This window comes from Megachile rotundata, chromosome 13 (genome assembly GCF_050947335.1).
Source record: "Megachile rotundata isolate GNS110a chromosome 13, iyMegRotu1, whole genome shotgun sequence".
In the NCBI taxonomy this organism is placed as follows: Eukaryota; Metazoa; Arthropoda; class Insecta; order Hymenoptera; family Megachilidae; genus Megachile; species Megachile rotundata.
This window is the reverse complement of record NC_134995.1, coordinates 13626308-13648627: the sequence shown is the minus strand read 5'-3', so window position 1 is coordinate 13648627 and position 22320 is coordinate 13626308. Positions and strand designations below refer to the sequence as shown.

General features: G+C 41.0%; 1 protein-coding gene across 15 annotated transcripts in view; it reads left to right on the top strand.

The window, feature by feature from the left end:
• The window catches only part of Oamb (Octopamine receptor in mushroom bodies), a 265798-nt gene that overhangs the window by 94160 nt on the left and 149318 nt on the right, over positions 1 to 22320 (top strand). For 7 of the 15 annotated variants that reach the window (XM_076538566.1, XM_076538564.1, XM_076538563.1 and 4 more), the window contains 8 exons: positions 6680 to 9263; positions 13819 to 13956; positions 14615 to 14713; positions 14787 to 14914; positions 16159 to 16296; positions 17762 to 18044; positions 18756 to 18917; positions 19913 to 20223. In XM_076538566.1, coding sequence (XP_076394681.1) covers positions 9003 to 9263; positions 13819 to 13956; positions 14615 to 14713; positions 14787 to 14914; positions 16159 to 16296; positions 17762 to 18044; positions 18756 to 18917; positions 19913 to 20223 — 1520 coding nt within the window. In that variant the 5' untranslated portion in view covers positions 6680 to 9002. Of the gene's footprint in view, positions 1 to 6679; positions 9264 to 13762; positions 13957 to 14614; positions 14714 to 14786; positions 14915 to 16158; positions 16297 to 17761; positions 18045 to 18755; positions 18918 to 19912; positions 20224 to 20640; positions 22293 to 22320 lie in introns of those variants that run through there. The other 8 variants (XM_076538568.1, XM_076538567.1, XM_012280906.2 and 5 more) reach the window with 7 other exon arrangements.

Below are 22320 nucleotides of genomic sequence, written 5' to 3'. Positions count from 1 at the left end.
CCGAGTACGAATCAACTGGCCATAAATCTCGGAGCGAACGTTTTTTTCCATATTCGCTAGTCGCGCGTATTATAGCGGCTGATCGATCACCGAGACTTTGGCGGCTTCGATCGGGGAATATTTACTCGAATCGAAAGTGCACGCACCTATCGAACGTGTCAATTATCGACGATAAACTCCGGCTACGCTGCGGTGAAATTGTTCTTCCGTTTCAACGAGTCGTTCCTTTGATATCGAATTCGATACTCACTTGTTTTCAGCAGGCGAGATATTTTGCGTCCGGTAAGCGGACGTTCACAGAACGTTTAGGGAATTTGTATTATCAAGAACTTAAAATTATTTGAAATTAGTACTTGTAGTTAGTTGTTGGTTTTTTGTGGACACACAAATTTTAAATTTTGATGATTTAGGAACTCGATGTGCATTTAATAGTTTGAGGATTAGATATTGAATTTAATCCTTGCACTAAGAACTAATCATTTCAATATTAAAACAAGGAAAGAATGTTAAATTGTCATGTCAATTTGTTACTATGTAATCCTTGGCTGTGCAAATTATAATTAGACTTGAGCTCTAAATTGAAGCATATTAAAAATTCAAGTAAAGTGCACTATGATTTGTCAGGTCATTCACAAGTAACTAATCACAGCTCATTTACAACACAAAAAGAAAGTTAATATATAACATCTGTGTTGAATTACCCAATCGTTAACTACGCAAATAATCTTAAAATTAAAGCACATTCATTGGAGCAAAGCTGACCACGTACGTCAGACTCGTCAAAATAGTGCAAAGGTGTTCATAAATCGGTGATGAGGTCTCAAGGTCGAAAATTATGACCCCGAATTGATCGAATGTAGAGTTAAGGAAGCTGCCGACACGAGATGTTATATCGGAGAGTTATTTTCCACGATTTGATCGAGATAACGATTACCCGATCCGTCCGCTCAAAACGAAGAAGCTCCGCTAATGACGTGTCAGAACAAACAGCCGGTGTTTACCGAATCGATGAATCGTGGGCTTCGAACGGAATTTTCGGTGGTTCTTCCTTTTAACCGTGACCTCGTAATAGCAAAAATATGCGAGTATAATTGCTCGAAGTATTTGCCTTCACGAATTGATTCGTATTAGCGGAAGAGTTAATTAGTTACTTCGTAGCGATGAGTGATTAGGTACTTACGGTGATAATTCAGTCTTTCGTGGATTAAAAAGGAGCGATATTAATTAATGTATTATATACGGACTTCATCACATTTTTTCCCTCGCTTAGTATTTTACGTCAGACCGAACTCGTCAGCCCGTGAATTAATCACGAAAGAAAGGAATGAAATCGGAGAAATGAATAATATCTTTCAATTATCCGCCGTGCTATAATAAGGACCTTGTAAAGATGTCGTTCGCTATAAATATCTAAATCCTTACTGTCCTTTCTTCTTGGAGATTCTTTTGTTGAAAATACTAATTACATTTCTGGTAACAGAAATTATTCACAATTCTGATTCGATCATGAAATTTCGAGATTTGGGAATACACGAAAATTTCCAACGTTTGATAGCATCGTTTAGGGGGATGGAAATAAAATTTATGACTACGCCCTGTTTGAAAGAGAGGAATACCGAGGCTCTGTGGAAACGCGTTTACAAAGGACGTTATTTTGTATGATCGGTTTTACCAGCTTAATCCTCTTGCGTCCAATTTGTAGCGATCGAAAGGCATTTGTTCGAAATTTCAACAAAACCGAAGCCTTGCTCGTGGTGCGATCGAGATTCGATCGACCGCGAATTACCGAGGATCACGGTATAAATCTTGAACGACGTAATCCATCGATCTTTCCCTTTTGACAACTATTTCGTGTTTAATTAAAACTCTCGAATAATTTCGAAAGAAATATACAGACAGCGAAATTGTTCCTTCGTCCCAAGGAATATTGCGTTTTTTTAGCTTTATAAAACACCGGGGAGCAGAATATTCTGTTTGTAATTTACGTCGGCGGTGTAACTCGACGTTACAAAACAAGTAATTTGTATTCTAATAAGCGAGATGTAGTTCAATTTACGAGAAAGTCGATATCACTGTATCGCATAAATAAGTGCTATAACTACAAGACCCTGTGAATTATCTGCTTACAAATCTGAATCAGCCCGATATTAGACAGATAACGAGGGAGATTAAGTGGAATAGGTCTTGCGTGGTCAGACGTGGAAATATGGCGAAAGTTCACAGCTTGCGAAAGTTATGCAGCTTTTACTGAGTTTTCTGAGGGCTTTTAATTTCTGGAAAGGTCAATTTTGGAACGTGAAGTTAGCTGTTATACTTTACATTAGTAGCAGTACTTTACTAGTGGAGTGGTCTACGTATGGTCAGACGTACATGTCTTTATGGAAAGAGAAAGGATATATTTATTCGAAATACTTGGGGTTAATTTTGTCAGTTCATCAAGTGGATGTTCTACTAAAACTTAGTAAAGAAACAAATTTATTTCTTCCAAGACTAATGTAATAAATTAGAAAATACTGCTCGAAAGCATTTTTATCTTACTTTCAAAGTTATAACAAAATATTTTTTCAACATGGTACTCTTTTTTGCTCAAAATTTCCACACAGAATTAATCTACGTAAAATAGGGTCCTTACGACCCCCTAACTTCAAAGCTTAAATAACCCAGTGAACATATCTCATCAGAATCGAGTTCAGCTAGAAAGATAAATCAACCGAAATAATAGAACATAAACTTTCTTTCAGAACAAAATTACCTGGGCAGAAGAATATAAATTTTAAAGAAAGGGATTTTCGTTCGATGACGTATTATTGATTTATAAAGTCTTAAGATGAACGGTTCGTGTCGGTAGAAGTAAATCGTCGATTCGGTGACGTTAAATCAACGAGGAAAAGCGTAAAGATCCGAGTGTAAACAGTGAAAGAAGACGCTTTAAGATTCATGATATCTTAGAATATCAAACAGAGGCAGCGCAGCGTGGTGAACATCGCGAAGAGGGGTTGCAATTCCTGTTCGTCGCTGTACACGTGTACCAGGCTATATTTTGCACAAAAGACGGAGCCTCTTGCAAGGCTTCTCCACATGCATACGAGATGAGCGAGTCGTCGCGGTTGTATTATAAACCCTGCCACCGGCATTTTCATCCCCTTGCTTCCTGTCGCGTGTCGACAGCATCGAAATCGTTGGTCAGGATGCCTTTTCATCGCGGAGATACGAGGCCGTTCGATGCTTTCATGCTTCTCCGAGAATAAACTACGCGTTTTACGATCATCGATCTTTTTACCAGAATGTCAAATTGCACGACGTGCGAAATAGCAGCAAAATTATTACAGATCTCTTTCATAAATTACAATCTTTAAAACATGACCTCGCTAATAAATATAATTCTTCGTTCAGCCATTTGATGTATGCAGAAAATGTTTATTAGAAGTTTCGATATTTCACGAGACGGCAATTACCGCTGAAACATCGTGTTTCTTAAAATGACGCAGACGTTTATTCGCTGGGCTGAAAGTTTCTTCGGCACAGTAAATCTTTGCTACACGAAAATGCGCTTTCATCGAGACGCTCTGAAAGCCTCTCCATCTTTTTCCTCCGGCACCTCGGTTTTGAATCGAACCTGTCTCTAGCGACGTCGTGTAACACAGCTCGAAGGGGTCGATACTCCGAGTTTCATCGACTATTACGTGTAATTTACAAACAAGAAATATTGAACATACTTTTGTACAGAAGCTGTAGCTTGGAAGAAAATAAAATAAGCTTAAGCTTCTTCGAGTGGTTGGATACTGTCTTAGATCTCTAGCGATGTTATATAACACTGCTCGAAAGAAAGGTTCGATATTCGGAATTTCATGGACTGTTACGTGTGATTCACACACATGAAGTTTTGAACATACACTTTTGTATAAAAACTGTAAAATGCTTGGTAAAAATAAAATAAGTTTAAGCTTCTCCGAGTGGTTGTACTGTCTTATATCTCTAAGGACGTTGTATAACACAGCTCGAAAGAAGGGGTTGGTACTCAGAGTTTCATCGACTGTGATTCACAAACATGAAACTTTGAACATACACTTTTGTATAAAAACTGTAAAAAGCTCGGTAAAAATAAAATAAATTCAAGCTTCTTCGAGTGGTTACTGTCTTATATCTCTAGCGACGTCGTATAACACAGCTCGAAAGAAGGGGTTGATACTCAGAGTTTCATCGACTGTGATTCACAAACATAAAATTTTGAACATACACTTTTGCACAGAAGCTGTAAAAATAAAATAAGCTTCGAGTGGTTGAATACGAAATCGCGGGAGATGAAAGGAAACGTATACGGGAAAAACGAAGCTTCCTATTTCTGTTAGAAATCCCGGGGAAAACGCAATACTCCTTGCGCTCCGCGGCTTAACGAAATGTCAGCGGTATTATGTCGACATTTAATTTAACCGAAACTTGCCCGTCTCTGTTAATAAGGTCTCTGTTGAGGGATGCGCGGAAACAATTCGTTGAAAGCTCTTCCACACACGTTTACGCGCGAGGAAAAGCTAATTAATAGAGGAGGAACGGTTTCACGGTGCCGCGAACTCGGCAAAAGCCTTTTGTCGTTGTGTCGGTGTGCGTCGTGGAGAACCATCCAACCCGTTCGCGAGCCTCTGCAACCGTTTACATATTTCGACAGAGACGAGCCGACGAAACGGCTTTTCCCATCCATTGTTCTCGACGAATGAAAATGCTTCGACGAAATATTCTCGACGTGCACTGTCCTTTGGCCTGACCACGGATTTGCAGCTTTTGTTTCGCGCGGACGGGAACAAATACCTTCGACCATGCGGAACCTTCATTTTCATCCCTTTTTATTAGGAAATTGCTTGTTAATTCTGACGTGCTTTGACTAATTTAAACGTACGAATAATTTTACTTTAGGAGCCAGATTAAATATAAGGCTATTCAACGTGGTATTAAACATGATCTGTAAGCAATATAATATATGATTATGGAAGATTTAAGGTTACTTTGAATAAAAATGGAAGGATGTTTGAAATGGTACATTATAATGCATATATATAAAATGTATTTAATGTAGGCAAAATTTATGATCAAAGCACATGTTGATTTAACTCTTTGCAGTCAGACTTCTTCAAGTCTGACTCGTGACGTACTCGTACTTCAGCTGTGATCAATTTTACTTGAATTTTTAATATGCTTCAATTTGGAGATCAAGTTCAATTATAATTTCCATGATCAATAATTGTATAACATGTACTAAACTGACATAATATTTCAACTTTCTTTGTCAGTTTTAATATTGCTGTAATTAGTTCTGTCCTGATAAATCATAGTGCAAGAAGTTTACATGGAACATGTCTCCTTAACATTACACATGATTAATTCCATAAATATTGAAACATATGAAGAAGTAATAAATTGTAGATGTTTGTTGTTTACAATGCACCAATCGAAAAATGCATTTCAAAGGAAAAAGACCAGAATGAATTTTCTAAAAATGAATTTATTACAGTACACACTGCAGAACATGTGAAACGAGAAAAATTACGTGTTATAAAAATGTTTGTCAAAATAGGAAACATCGAATAGGTAGTTTCGGACAGTTACCGAGCCCTCGATGAAGTATAGAAAAGGGGATAAAAATAAAATTCGTCATAGCCCGAGTACTTTGAATCGCGCTTAATAAAAGCCTGAGCGAACTCCAAAGCGACAGCGTTTCTATTCCAGCGTGAACCACGTTCCCCGGTGATTTCGTCGTAGCGAAAAGCGCATAGAAACGCGGTGCAATTCGAACGAAATGTTTGAAGACCAGTCCGCCGTGTATCACGGCCGAAAGATGATTTCGTTCACGCAGCCAGCGAAAACGGGGGGGATGGAGAATGGGTTGAGCCACAGGATAGCAAGGATTGCTGAAATGCGAATTCACGCGAGGCTGCCTTTTCCGAATTAAGCCAACCAGATGTTTCGTCTTTTGTCTTTTCCGTCGCTAGTTTCTCTTTCTCCTTTTTTATTAATCGACCGCTAGGAAACGACGGGGATCGCCCACGTGATTTTTCGAACGCGGTTCGTTCACGATAAATTCTGCGATGAAACTCGCTTTTCGTGTAGTAATTTCTGGAGTTAGCTTCAATATCTTATTATTTCACGTAGCTTGACGTTATAGTTTAATAGCTAACATATAGGAATTTCTAGAGTTAGCTTCAATATCTTATCATTTCACGTAGCTTGACATTATAGTTTAATAGCTATATGACTTTTTGTAACTTCATGTGCGTTGCTGTAGGTAGATAGCATAAGTGTACTAATGATTTAATCCTTTGTACATGAAGACTCACTGTCTCTGTGCAATATAACAATTAGTCTTGTTGATATAATAGTTAAATGGGGAATATGTGAACATAGTGGGCCATCATCTATCATCATCCAGAATTATCTACCACCATCTACCATCATCTTCCATGATCTACCATGTACCAGCTAGTCATCTACCATCACTAAAAACTTCTCCAACAACAAAGAGTTAAATTTCAATTGAAAAGATCGATGTAAAAGTTTTAGCATTCTCAACGTGAAAAGTTTCTTGAATAACACCGAGTGTTTGTAGTTCAAATTGGATCTTGAATTGGTTCTCTTGCAACTTGTACAGAATACAAAAGCAACATTTGATTGTAACAATTTTTCGTTACAGGCAGCAATTTGGTTGAAACGTGGCAGCCGGTGGAAATAGTCCCAGAAGACTCTCGAGTGTCGTGGAAATAATGCGAGCGAAGCGGATCGAGGAGACCCGCTTCAGACTGTTGAGGTACACGCATCGCGCCAAGTGTCGAAAGATCATTTAGTCGTGCCAGGATAAACCGTGGCTGTGAAACGTCGTAATCGAGCGCCGAAAACGTGGAAGGTGATTGTAAAGTTCGGTATCGATCCCCAGGGAGCGTCCAATGGGAGTCGTCGGGAAGTTGGCATCGAGAGACCTCGATACAAACATTTTGACTCGAACAAACTCTCTCGCCGCTTTACAATTTCGCCGACAATTTGATTTGTAAACAAAATAGAAAGGAATTCGAGATTCAGGGGGTGTCGGGGAAAGAAGATTGTCGAGAGCTCTTCAGTCAGCGTTCCAAGAATAAAGTCCCCTGCAAAGTTGCGCGACAACTCGAACAATCGAAGATTGAAGTAAAGAGGGTGAAACTTTGTTGTCTGTTGAAGTTCACTGGTTACTTCAAGGTTAAGACAAAGGAAACTCGAAGAATCCTTTAAGAATGCTGGAAATTGAAGTTGAACGTTAGGAACAATCATATTTCGAGCTTATCAGAAGCTTTCTTCGTATTAAGTCTAGTAACCAAGGGAAGATTTACCGATATAAATTTAGAACGGTTGACATTCTTCGAGAGATCGAGTCATAAGACTTGAGAGATTTTTCCTCTACTCTCATAAATTAAACGACTCGGAGGATAGAATCAATTATAACGATTTAAGAAATAGACTATCGAGGGAAAGACTGAGGGATATCGAAGATCTGAGAGGTCGATGGGGGTCGAAAGGGGGTGAGATGGGTCTCGAACTCGCCGCGTCAGCGTGTCAGGACGATTTCCTCGATGCAGTGAAATCGTGATACGGAAATGGGAACGTTGGTGGACGATACGAGATGAACGAGGCTGGACAGGGGATGAACCGGAAACGGACGTCTAAAGGGATAAAAGAGGAAGAATCGAGGGGCTGACGGTTGGAAATAGACCGGGCGGAATCCTGTCGACGCGAGGACAAGTCGATTTGGGACGGGAACTCGAATTAGAAGAAAGGGTCGACCGGAAGAGCCGGTGAAATAATTGGGGTGTGCTCGAAAAGTTGGGACGCGGTTTAAATAGAATTTCAATTCGAGGGTGAAGTTGATACTCTTTCTCGCGTAATACGGAGTCGTGAATAATTAGCCTCGATCAAAGCTTGTGCTGATCGATTCGGTGAAGAAAGAAGTGTAAAGTCTGAACTCTGCGGTTGCGAAATGTGCGTTCCGTGTTTGAGACAGGTTTATCCTAGGATCTTTCCAGTTCCAGAATTCTAGTAAAAAGCTCGCTAATTAAATTGATCGATCATGAGGGTGGCAGCAGCTTTATCCGTTTAACGAGTTTCACAAGGAACTTCTCGGGAGACTCGCAAGAAAATCGGTGCACAAAAGCGGACGGACGGTGCATCCTAAAAAGTGGACAAAGCAGACTCAAAGACTTCGATCGTATTGGTACATGATCGAGTGGTACAATAAATGAAACTACGAAGAAAAGACAACTGTAACGTTTCTTGTTACAAAGCGATATAACGTAGATCTCAAGGAAAGTTCACCTGTTGGGAGTTAAAATGAAATTGTCCTATGTAATCGAATGACAGATTCAACGATTCAGGATCAAGATAATTATAAATGAAACACTATGAGATTGTAACTGAACTTAGATAAAAACGACTTGGTTACCTGTGAGTCAAAGTGAAATTTTAGTGAGGACCATTTGACATTCTCGACTTGAAAAAAATTTGTAGACCAGCTAAAATAAAAATCAACTAAATCCACTCAAAGTTAATAGCAAGATACTTGGACAAAGAAAGCACACGATCGAAGATGAACCGAGTTTTCAAATTAAAAACAGCCTGACCACTGAAAATTAGAATAAAATTAGAACTAATACAAAAACGAACTTAAAGACAGTGAATAATTGAACCCTGAAAGGCTCAGATCTGCCAAGAATTACCAGCAAGATTAACCTGAAGAATTCTGTAAAGATGAACAGTTAAATCCCCGAATAAATTAGTCATCGAAAGTGCAGAGGGTGAAATAAGCGCATTCGGTGAGCGAAGGATGACACGGTTGAAAAGTATCCGATGATCACAGGTGGCTCGATCGAAGATGGCGACGGAGATGATTCCCTGTTCAATCGTTCGATCGCCTTTCAGGCCGTCGTTGAACCGGAAGTGCATCGAGCTAGGTGAGGATCGCAAGGACACGCGGCAGGATCTTGCCAACTAAAATGCGAGAACTGAACGCCACCGCATGCGCTGCTTTGTACGAGCGCGTCGAGTGGTCCGGACCGGGTATACTGGTTACCTTGATCATCCTGGCGATCGTGAACGTGATGGTGGTGTTGGGCAACGTACTGGTGATACTGGCCGTCCATTACACCAGCAAACTGAAGAACGTCACGAATATGTTCATAGTTAGTCTGGCGCTGGCCGATTTGATGGTCGGAGTTGCGGTGCTGCCGTTCAGTGCCATGTGGGAAGTCTTCAAGGTAAGTCCTTTTCTCTATTTCGATTGATAGTTGGATCAGATTCAAGTCTGGCCAAATAATGTGCTACTGGAATATCGATTTCAGTTGTTTACTACGGAAGGACTATTTGCTGTGCAGGTTATTTTTAGGGGTTGCTTTACTTTCTAAATAGAATGAGGTATCTTCTTCTTGATAGGTCCTTTGTAATACAGATTCGCTGCTGATACAGAGAAATTAATATCTTCATACAGAAAATGTTCCGAAAAGACACACAATACTCTCTGGACATTCATGAGTATGAAATTAAATGTTGATCATATTTAATATAATTAAAGATGTTAATGTAATGAGTATAAAATTGCGGACATTTGGAATATTTATTATAGAAACGTCATTGTTAAGTTCGTAGTGGAGGCAATTTTCCGTAGGAGATTCCATTAAAAATTCACCGCCAGAGGTTGACTTTCGCAGCGTACATACAACACGAATGAAAAATTCATCGCGAAGTTCTTGAACAAGGGTTACACGAATTAAAAATGGAGAACATGCGTTTTCGATGAAATCTCAGTTTATTTTCGATTTTTATTCGGCTGAAAAGAGTCCCAGTATTGTTCCAAAGGGTGATGGGGCAAAAAATATCTCGGGACAATTATTTGAACTCGGTCGGATATATTTAACCAGGCTCACCCATCGTGCACCGAAGAATTCGCGGCAAAAAGGGTGCACACGAAATAACTGCGGGAATACGGTTCGTCGACGAAAAGGGGGTGGGTCGAGCGCAACAGTTTGCCGGCTTCGCCCTTCGTTTCTTCCTTTCCGGCTGCACGCCTCGAAAGATGAACGTTCTCGCGAGAAAAGGGGTGAGAATCGAACCGGGAAAGGGTGCAGATTATCACACCTGCTGAATCGTTAATTTTTTGCGGAGGATTTTATTTATTCTTCGCAAGGAAGAGGATGGAAGATGGTTAAGGATGACACGTTGAATTCTCCACGCGTTGTATTCCTTATGTATCGAATTTCTTACGCGTCGAATTCACCACGCGTTGTATTTCCTACGTATCGAATTACCTACGCGTCGAATTCACCACGCGTTGTATTCCCTACGTATCGAATTACCTACGCGTCGAATTTCCTACAGATCGAATTTCCTACGCGTCGAATTCACCACGCGTTGTATTTCTTACGTATCGAATTACCTACGCGTCGAATTTCCTACGCGTGAAATTCTCTACGCGTCGAACTCTCCACGCGTGGATTTCTCTACGCGTCGAATTCTCTACGCATGGATTTCCCTACGTGTCGAATTCTCCACACGTTGTATTCCTCACACGTCGAATTCTCTATGCGTCGAATTCTCTACGCGTGGAATTCCCTACGCGTCAAATTCTCTACGCGTCCAACTCTCCACTAGTGGAATTCTCTACGCGTCGAATTCTCTACGCGTGGAATTCTCTACGCGTCGAACTCTCTACGCGTGGATTTCTCTACGCGTCGAATTCTCTACGCGTGGAATTTCCTACGTGTCGAACTCTCCACGCGTAGAATTCTCTATGCGTCGAATTCTCTACGCGTGGAATTCTCTACGCGTCGAATACTTCACGCGTTGTATTCCTCACACGTCAAATTCTCTTCCCGTCGAATTCTCTACGCGTGGAATTCCCTGCGCGTCAAATTCCCTACGCGTCGCATTCTCTACGCGTTGTATTCCCTATGCGTGGAATTCTCTACGCGTCGAATTCCTTACGCGTCGAATTCTCTACGCGTCGAACTCTCTACGCGTGGAGGTTTAAATTGCGATAAAACGAAAGAATGGGAAAAGTTGCATCGCAGAAAAGGGAAGAGGATTAGCAATGATATCCTGAATACTCTCTTAAAGCTGCAAAGCAGCTCAAGGATGAGGAAAAATAGAAAAAGAGCACGTAGTGGAATATTGAAACAATAATATCTTTCTTCCTATTTTCTGATTAAATAAATGTAGTAAGAAACCACTCTCAAGTCTCCTAAAGTTACTCTAAGGTAACAATTTTTGATTAAAACTTCTCTTGCTTAAGATACACATTTGAAATTTAAGAGCAATTAATTTTTACAGCAATGAAATATTTTCAGACGTTCAAATTTTTAATTTTGCAATTCATTTAATTTTTAATTTTTAATTTTTCAATTCATTTAATTTTCAAACTACAGTTCCTCCAGTATATTTTAAGACTCCAAATTTCTAAGCTTGCAAACATTAAAATCTTCAAATTCTTTATATTTCAAATTCTTCAAATTTTTTCTTGAAGAACTAAAAATTGAGATATGGCAGTTAGCGAGTGAAGAGGTACAGTATTAATAACAATCGAGAGAGGTAGCATTATTAGGTGGGCAACGCCGTCAGGGTCTGCAACAGTGGTTGATTAATCGAATCGAACAACGACGAAGCCACAGGAGTCGAGGGTAATTCGAAACAGGTGGTTGCACCGACCACCGTGTACACGCGATTCGGAGCGCGTGCAGTTAGTTGCAATCTCTGTTGCACCTGCTGCGCCCACTCGCGATCAGGCTGCATTCCATTACGTGCACAACACCCTGCCCAGGAATTGCAACCCTGCGACTCCGTCTCGCGATGCATTCTCCCCTTAGAGTAATGCGTCCGGTAACTTACCCTTCGCAATTTCATTATTCCGTAATCGACTTTGCGTTATAACGTGTCCCGTGACGTTGTAAAAGTTTCGATTTTTAATTTATCGGATTTTCAACTCGAGCATTTCCCTACATCATTAAAAATTCAGTACACGAATATTTTAATAGTCAGAAATTTTGTTAAATATTTCAGTATTTCAGTTCTCGAAGATTTGAAACTCTGTAAATAAAATATGATTGACTTTCTTAAACTTAGGAATAATTGATAGTTTATATCTGAAAGAATTGTGGTTTATAAAACGAAGAAAATGTAGTTTATAAAACGTTTTCAATTTACCTTTGTGTTTCGTTCACCGTCGAACCGAATCGAAATGTTAGTCTCGTGCGAGCAAATCTGAAATAAGTCGTTCGACGACGAAAACGTATGAATTTCAAAAACACGCTTTACGAACACGAGGCAAACGGATCTCGGTACAATATTGGCTTCGACGCCGGGAAGACGAGGAGATTGGAACGTTGAATGGGGATGAATGAAGGTATTGTATCGTGTAAAAGATACATGTATACCGTTGAAACTGGGGATTCCGACGTAACAGTATAACACGTTCGTCGAGAGGATAATGGGAAAACCATAGAATCATTTGGTACAATTTATCTTCAGCGAGATAGACTGACATTTCAAGTAATCTTGCACTATTACTGTATTATTAATTTTGTAGGAGAGGTACAGACATTTCTATGATCAATAATTAAGAGGTATTTGTAACAATTTTGTTAGGAGTGATCTGTGTGTGTTGGGTCGCCGTGTGGAATTCTCCAGGCGTTGTATTTCCTATGTATCGAATTTCCTACGCGTCGAATTCACCACGCGCTTTATTCTCTACGTATCGAATTTCCTACGCGTCGAATTCACCACGCGTTGCATTCCCTACGTATCGAATTACCTACGCGTCGAATTCACCATGCGTTGTATTCCCTATGTATCGAATTTCCTACGCGTCGAATTCACCACGCGTTGCATTCCCTACGTATCGAATTACCTACGCGTCAAATTTCCTACGCGTGGAATTCTCTACGCGTGGATTTCTCTACGCGTGGAATTCTCTACGCGTGGAATTCTCTACGCGTCGAATTCTCTACGCGTGGAATTCCCTACGCGTCGAACTCTCCACGCGTGGAATTCTCTACGCGTCGAATTTTCTACGCGTGGAATTCCCTACGCGTCGAACTCTCCACGCGTGGAATTCTCTACGCGTCGAATTCTCTACGCGTGGAATTCCCTACGCGTCGAACTCTCCACGCGTGGAATTCTCTACGCGTCGAATTCTCTACGCGTGGAATTACCTACGCGTCGAACTCTCCACGCGTGGAATTCTCTACGCGTGGAATTCTCTATACGTCGAATTTTCTACGCGTGGAATTCCCTACGCGTCGAACTCTCCACGCGTGGATTTCTCTACGCGTCGAATTCTCTACGCGTGGAATTCCCTACGCGTCAAACTCGCCACGCGTGGAATTCTCTATGCGTCGAATTTTCTACGCGTGGAATTCCCTACGCGTCGAACTCTCCACGCGAGGAATTCTCTACGCGTCGAATTCTCTACGCGTGGAATTCTCTACGCGTCGAATTCTCCACGCGTTGTATTCCTCACACGTCGAATTCTCTACGCGTGAAATTCCCTACGCGTCAAATTCCCTACGCGTCCAATTCTCCACGCGTCGAATTCTCTACGCGTCGAATTCTCTACGCGTCGAATTCTCCACGCGTTGTATTCCTCACACATCGAATTCCCCACGCGTCCCATTCCCTACACGTCGAATTCCCCACGCATTTCATTCTCTATACACCCAACCTTCCACCCCAATTACAAAACCGAAACTTGTTCGTTACTGTTCAGATCGTGCAATCGACTTCGAACGACTAATGGAACCATATGATATTTACTCTTGCAAGGTCTGGATATTCGGTGATCTATGGTGCTCCATATGGCTGGCCGTGGACGTGTGGATGTGCACAGCATCGATATTGAATTTATGCGCCATCAGCCTGGATAGATACTTGGCGGTGACCAGACCAGTCAGTTATCCTCAGGCAAGTACCATTTACCGATTATTCGATTTCGAGGAACAGCTGTACGCTTCGAAATGGTCGATCGAGCCATTTGTCTCTTAACGGCTTCTCTCTTTCTTCTCGTCGAATACCCACGGACTCTTTAATCAAACAATTTTATCGATCGATTGAAAATTCGGTTCACGTTTTAGTTTTTTTATTGGATTCTATTTTAGTCTCGATACTTGTATAATTTAATAACTCTTTGGAAGTTCTTGTTTTCGTTAGCTAATGTAGATAGGGCTCTTTCGAATAATGAGTGACATACGATACTTATTGTTAGACTCGGTATTTTAACACTTTCATAGTTTGTTTCACTAAATCGATCAAATAGACTTCTGGTATTTCAATGAATAATATAAATATTAAGCTCAAAATGTCTGTTGCAATTTGATCATAAAATTAAATTATATCCTAAAGTTTATTAAAATCGATCACCTAATCTTTAACACAAGTATCTACACAAGTATCTAACCACAAGTAAAATCTTTCAACCCAAGCATTCCAAAGTACACTCAAGGTTTCCTGAAGTATCATAGTCAACGATTCCGCACCGTTTCGTTAGAATTGTAAATGCTATAAATATTGATTCCTAGCTGTAGGTTGTAAGTTTCGCATAAGAATTCCGTTTGAAATTTAGATCATGTCACCGAGAAGAGCCAGGCTGCTGGTCGCCACAGTGTGGATCCTCAGCTTCGTCATCTGCTTCCCACCCCTGGTCGGCTGGAAAGACAAACGGGTAACTAGCAGCTCGACCATTTTCGCCCTCGTTATACTGGGTGTTGCTACTTTTTTACGCGTTTATTATGCAGTCCCAGGCCACCTACAACGCGACGTTCGCTCAGAATGGCCCGTTCAACACTACCACCATTCTTGTTCCTGTCAAACCGTGTCCTTGGATCTGCGAACTGACCAATGACGCTGGTTACGTCGTTTACAGGTAAGACATTAAGTTGTTAATCAAACCTGTGTGCTATTCATGTTTTATGAAATTTTATTTGGAAGATTTTGTGGCTGGAATTGTTTTGGAGAAACAAATTTTGGAGAGACACTTCACTTTTGAAGTTGCAATATTTTTAATATTTTAGAATGTTATTTTTACTGAGGAGAAAATAGTCAGATTAGAAAATACAAGTTCAAACAGAGAAGTTTGTCAGAAATTTAAAAAAATTTCTGATAGTTATTGACAAGTTTGAATTCTTCAAACAGTAAATATAACTCAGTGATAGGAAGTCTACCTCCTCGAAATTGTAATTATCAAGCTTACCCAGCTGAACTGAACAAATAGCTCTCCCAATTAAACTCCGCAAAATGAAAAATTCACTACAGTAAAACTATCGTATTAGAAATATCCAAAACCCTCGCGAATCTAACGAGACCCGTATCGGGCAGAAAAAATTGGAATATTCTCCATTTTCTGCGTGGCCGGTTTCGAGAATGATCAGAATGAAAAGGAAGTTTTTCGATGGGGGGTAGGAGGGCGGTGTGCGTGGTCGAAACGGAGCGAGAGAACGAGATTGCTCGCATAGCCGAATTGGGCGCATCCAGAGCGGAAACGGGAATTATTAGGATGTCAAGAGCGGGATCTGAATTTCTGCCAAGCATCCCGTCTATTCTTACCGTGTTATCGCGATCGGTGCATGCATCAATCCACCGACGGTCTATGCACGACGCGCTGCACCTAAATCAAACCGACAAGTAGACTGGTTAATGTATTCCATCGTCTGTGTCCGACAAATTTACGATCGCTCAACGCTGACGGTTATCAGTTTCTCTTTGCTCGTGATACTTCTATATTATTCAATTATACTCATTTTCCTTTTTATTTTGCTGTCGAACAATCACTGTGCTGCGAGATATTTAATGTACTTTACATTCTACAGTTTTTAGACTGTCTTGATTTTAAAATTGCTAAAAGATCTTGAAAGTCTTCAGGTTCTTTAGAAACGTATATTATAATACTGGCAATTTTTGAACGTGTTCTCAAGAAAGATGTATCATAGAAATTTTAGAATTGCATACAATGAAGCAATTCGAAGGTACCTCGTTTAAACCGCTTAGCAAAGCGAAGGAAAAGGCGTGAACAGGTTGTCCCTATTAAAGAGAGCCAGCAAGAAAAAGAACGTTGGTTATGATCGAGGCGATTGAAACGAAAAACTGGTTACCGTTGTCTCTCGGTTCCAGTGCCCTGGGGTCTTTCTATGTACCGATGCTGGTCATGCTGTTTTTCTACTGGAGGATCTACAACGCGGCCGTCTCCACTACGAAGGCCATTAATCAGGGTTTCCGCACGACAAAGGGCTCGAAAGTGCTCGGCTCCAGGTAAAGGCAGACCTCTTGCACGATCGAAGCTGAAAGAAAACCACTCCGCGAGTTACCATTATTCTCCTGCAGCTTTTCAATTCTGCTCGATCTGGAAACAACGCTCATCGCACCTCCCTTACGAGTCTTACATTTGTTCTTCGCTAAGCGATCACTCTTCTTCACGATTATCTGCCTTCATCGCTGCCTTCCTTTCTCTTTGCATGAACGCTTCCAAATTTAGCACTTTGGCTTTTCGGGTTTCGGAGAATTAGGGTTATTGGGATTTTCAAATTTTTGGGGTTTCATGTTGTGGGATTTACAGTTTGGAATTTGAAAATTTTGTAATATTATTGGTTTCAGATTTTAAAAGTTTATAGTATTGTAAGATACTTAATGTTGCTACTTGAGGTTCATGGTACTGCAAGTTTCGAAAAGCACAAATTGCTACATCCTCATATTTTTAACCCTTTGCACTCGAAGATAATTTGACTGTTTACAAGCAGCAACTTTAAAGCTTAGTAAAAAAGTTAAATGAATTTTCTTGAGGTTATTATTTCTTTACTAATAATTGCCACTATTGTTTGCTTCACTATCTTTATGCTTGTTTAAAATTGTTGTATTAAATATAATGACTGTGAGTTACCTTTCTAAATACATTTTCAAATACATTTTCAAGTACATTTTCAAATACATTTTCAAATACATTTTGAGATACACTTTCAGATACATTTTCAAATACATTTTCATATACATTTTCAAATACATTTTCATATACATTTTCAGATACATTTTCAAGTACATTTTCAAATACATTTTCAAATACATTTTCAGATACATTTTCAAGTACATTTTCAGATACATTTCCAAATATATTTTCAGATACATTTTCAAATACATTTTCATATACATTTTCAGATACATTTTCAAGTACATTTTCAAATACATTTTCAAATACATTTTCAAGTACATTTTCAGATACATTTTCAGATACATTTTCAGATACATTTTCAAGTACATTTTCAGATACATTTTCATATACATTTTCAAATACATTTTCAAATACATTTTCAAATACATTTTCAGATATATTTTCAGATACATTTGCAAATACATTTGCAAATACATCTCCATATATTTTAATAAATTTCAATATCTCTACTGATATCTCTCCATCTCCAAGCCCTCGGGCCCTAATTAATTATTTACCCTGCAGTGTACATAAACGTACATTTTCGCAACTAATTAGCCAATGCAATAACAGCCATACATAACAATTACATGGCCTATATATTCGCGTATAGTAATTAGCCCTATGTTATCACATGGTAATTAACCTACATACCCGAAACCAAAGGTTTCCTCCATTTTGAATCCTTCTCATACTTACCGATGCGATTAAGTTAGAATGCATGTACAGAAATTTTCTTCCCAAATGATTCGTAAAACGCAGCTACGGTGCTCGAGAAAGTCGTCGAATTTTCAGATTCGACGAACAAAGATTGACTCTGAGGATCCATCGAGGTCGAGGAAGCGTTCACAACGGCAGCAACAACGGCAGTCCGAGGAGCCCCGAGTCGAATAGCCGTAGTTCGATGAAAAGAGAGAAAGTAAAAATCTCGGTCTCGTATCCCAGCACGGAGACATTGAATACCAAGTGCAACACCCTCGAGAGAACACCCTCCAGATGTTCGCAGACTTCGGTGCATTACAGCAACGGACAGACGCATAGTCAATTGTGTCCGACACCGAGGAGCACTCATCTCAAGGTATATTTTCTTTCGTGATTCTTTTCTGTTTAATTTTATAGGGGTGAAATGTTTGTTCGTATTAAAACGATAGCCGAAGCTCGCTCGCCTTTTTCGCGAAGTTTTCTGAAATGTAAATGACCGGTGAGGAACTCGAAACGTTTATAGGGCTCCATAAATATGCATCAGAGGCACGGATGCCTCGGAACTTGTGCCAGTGTTTGCTCGAATAACCGTTGGACTCTTTGATTCCCTCGTGGCGAACCGGCGCTCACGTGTCGTCGAATTTATAATAAAATTGAGAACCGTAAATAAATTTCCTTCTCGCCGTGAATAAACCTCTTCTGAACGCAAACAAATCTGAAACCAGACTCGGTATAAAATACAATCCGAGAAAAATCTGGAGGACAAAATTAAGAGGTTGAAATTAAAAGATCGGTTCGAGTTGGTTTTCCTTTACAATAAAATTAGAATGTTTGTAAGAACCTCGAACGAAATAGAAACAAGTAAAGATGGTTTATCGAGGCATTTTTTGGAATTCTCCCGATAATTCCGAGCAGTGTCGAGAGGTCGCGATCGAGACGAGTAAACGTTATCCACGGATTGGAGTTTACGACGGCGAGGAGGAGCAACGGGTTTACGAGGGTCGTAAAGCGACGACAAGGCGAGCGGGTGAACACGTCGGCGAGGAAACGCGGTGAACGGTGTCGTTAAAGTCGACCTTCGTGACAGGTGAGCGATATCAATAGGGTCGGCAGCACCAGGAGACCGAGCAGACGGAGCAGTTGCGAGAGTCAAATGACTGGGGACGATGTGTCTCTGCGCGAACTCGCCCCCGGCCCCGAGGAGAAACCCAGGGTCATGAAAATGGGCAAACGGAACATTAAGGCTCAGGTAATGTCGATGCAATTTTTAACATCTCCCTAAGCAGTCATTCTCCGCTTTATTTTCTTACTTTGATTACGGCTCAGATACTTCGCAAATAACATCAAATATTCCCAAATGTCTGTACAGATTCATAATTTACTTACGTTCTACGCGTGGAATTCCCTACGCGTCGAATTTTATACGCGTTGTATTCCCTACGTATCGAATTATCTACGCGTCGAATTTCCTACGTATCGAATTTCCTACGCGTCGAATTCACCACGCGTTGTATTCCCTACGTATCGAATTACCTACGCGTCGAATTTCTCACGTATCGAATTCCCTACGCGTCGTACTCTCCACGCGTGGAATTCTCTATGCGTCGAATTCTCTACGCATGGAATTCCCTACGCGTCGAACTCTCCACGCGTGGAATTCTCTATGCATCGAATTCTCCACGCGTGGAATTCTCTACGCGTCGAATTCTCTACGCGTGGAATTCCCTACGCGTCGAATTCTCCACGCGTTATATTCCTCACACGTTGAATTTTCTACGCGTCGAATTCTCTACGCGTGGAATTCCCTACATGTCAAATTCCCTACGCGTCGAATTCTCCACGCGTGGAATTCTCTATGCGTCGAATTCTCTACGCGTGGAATTCCCTACGCGTCGAACTCTCCACGCATGGAATTCTCTATGCGTCGAATTCTCTACGCGTGGAATTCCCTACGCGTCGAACTCTCCACGCATGGAATTCTCTATGCGTCGAATTCTCTACGCGTGGAATTCCCTACGCGTCGAATTCTCCACGCGTTGTATTCCTCACACGTTGAATTCTCTACGCATCGAATTCTCTACGCGTGGAATTCTCTACGCGTCGAATTCTTTACGCCTGAATTTGAACATTCAGCGCAGCATGTACAGATCCCTATACATTTAGCAAATAAATAATGTTTAATAATTCTGAATAATGTTTGAGATGTTATAATAGCTAAGTGATCATAGGAATTGAATATTGCAGGTGAAAAGATTTCGCATGGAAACAAAGGCAGCCAAAACGTTAGGTATCATCGTGGGAGGCTTCATTCTCTGTTGGCTGCCGTTCTTCACGATGTACCTAGTGCGCGCGTTTTGCCCTAACTGCATCAACTCCACCGTCTTCAGCGTACTCTTCTGGTTAGGTTACTGTAACTCCGCGATCAACCCGTGTATCTACGCGTTGTTTAGCAAGGATTTCCGGTTCGCGTTCAAGAGGATCATTTGCAAATGCTTCTGCAAACGACGGGCTAACACTTTGAGGCGCGGGAGCGATGGCAGCCAATTAACCACGAGGTGAGTTGCACTGGAATTTAATTGAGGTTCTTGATATCGACGCTGATACTCTTCGTCAAATCGCTGATAATACTCTGACCTAACTCTAAATGACTGAAATACAACAATTCTTATGTGACTTAATGTGTCAAATCGGAATTTGATACTTCTCAAGTGACTCGAAGTCAAAATTACCAATCTACAACTGTATGAAATCAGTATTGGCACATGGCAAGTAACTCGCATTCTAACTCACCCTTCTAAATACTTTCAAATCAAAATTGTCCCCTTGCTATCTGACTTAAATTCGAAGCGAACTATAAATCCACACGTCCAGCTATCCACAGACCGAATCCAGATACCGAGTTCAAATAACGAATACGTGAATGTTAACCGATCCAATACCACCCGTCGCAAATGTGGCTTTGTCCATTACAGAAACGACCGGAGCCCCAGCTACTCGATCCGCGTGCCGCAACAGGGTGTATCGATAGACGACTCCGACCCCGACCCGAACTCGGAGCCGACGGTGCACTCGCAAAGCGAATCGAGATGACTGTAGCGTGCCAGGTGTGGCGCACAGCGCGTCACCTTCGATTCGGCCACCTCGAAAGTGAGGATTCAGTCCTTCTGAACGCTGCTGCCGGATCCTGGGACTCGTGCCGCGAAATCGAGCACGTTCCCACCTTGGCCAACATCGTCCACGTGCCCCGTCAGAGGAGCCGAACCGCTTCGCACGTGTTTATTCGAGCTTCTTCGGTGTCTTACCTTCGTTACCAGTGTATCGCTTTCGCGAGAACTGTACTTCCTACAGCCACGAACTGCGAGGACGGTTCGAACGTGAATTTACCTGTGTTTTGTTTTATGAACGTCCACCATGCTATGCCATGGACATAATCGACTGAGTACAGACTTTTAGAGAACGAATTATAGCGAGTCATGATGCTGGGCGAGCGCACAATGTCGAGCACAAAATCGTAATGAAGATCCATTAAGTACTGGGGCTGGTGGTAACGTGACGATACTCATTTTTTCGTGTTCGTTTATGATCGGGTTGGGTTGTTGCTCAATTGTTAATTCATCCTCATGTGGTCTTGTGTATGTTTAGTTCTCAGGAGGATTTAATTGTAGAGGTTCTATATTGTCTAAGTTCTCCTTGGGGTCTTAAAGTTTAAGGTTTCCTATGTGCTAAACATTTTGTCTATAGGTTTTAGGTTCCTATAGAACTCCCTCTCTTTAAGTTCCCTTAGGTCCAATTTTCTTTAAGTGCTAGACTTCCCTAGTAGGCAGTAAGCACCCTTTGTACTCTAATTACCTTTGTCTTCTCTAGCTCTAAAATTTTCTTAAGTCCTAAATTCTCCATGGACTCCCATACCCTTATGCCTTTCCTAGGTCCTACACTCCCTATCCTTAAACTCCCGTTAGATTATAAGCGTCAGTTCTAAGCTCACACTAGTCCTCTCTAGTCTCCCCAATTTTTCCCAGAATTACGCTCCTAGCCAAAATAAGCCTTCTTTGAGAAAGTTTACGCGAAACTTGGGTCAAGAGCGAAGGTAACCCGATTGTAAGTGGATATGCTGCAACTACTTAAATATAACAGTGTCGAAACGTTAACGCCAGCCACTGCAATATTATACGTGTACGTATCGATATATATGTGTACACAAGGCTATGTTAAGCAGCTGGTTATCATCTACAATAAGTATTACACTGTTGACGCCGTTCTATAACGATGATCCCTCTGGCCTCTTCTGGCGTTCGCCTGATCATTGTTTCCGTAGATTTTTTACAATTGTTCCTCGTTGGTTATTTGTGATAATTACATCGACGACGTGGCGTTCCCATAGGCTGTTTCGAGGACATCCTACGGGAACAACGTCGTATGTAAGCGTTGTTATATCGATGCTAATTAACGAACAAAATTTTGCCGGGATTTTTCTACGAACGCGAACGACTCCGCGTGCATCGTCGAAAATGGAGGACAGAGGGACTGAATGGAAATCGATTTCATTGTATTATGTGATATATCGTCTACGTACGTAACGGAACGAATGGAAATAAATATGCGAATAAATTCATGATCGTTAAAACTCTCGGTCGTTTCCTTGATTCTCCCGA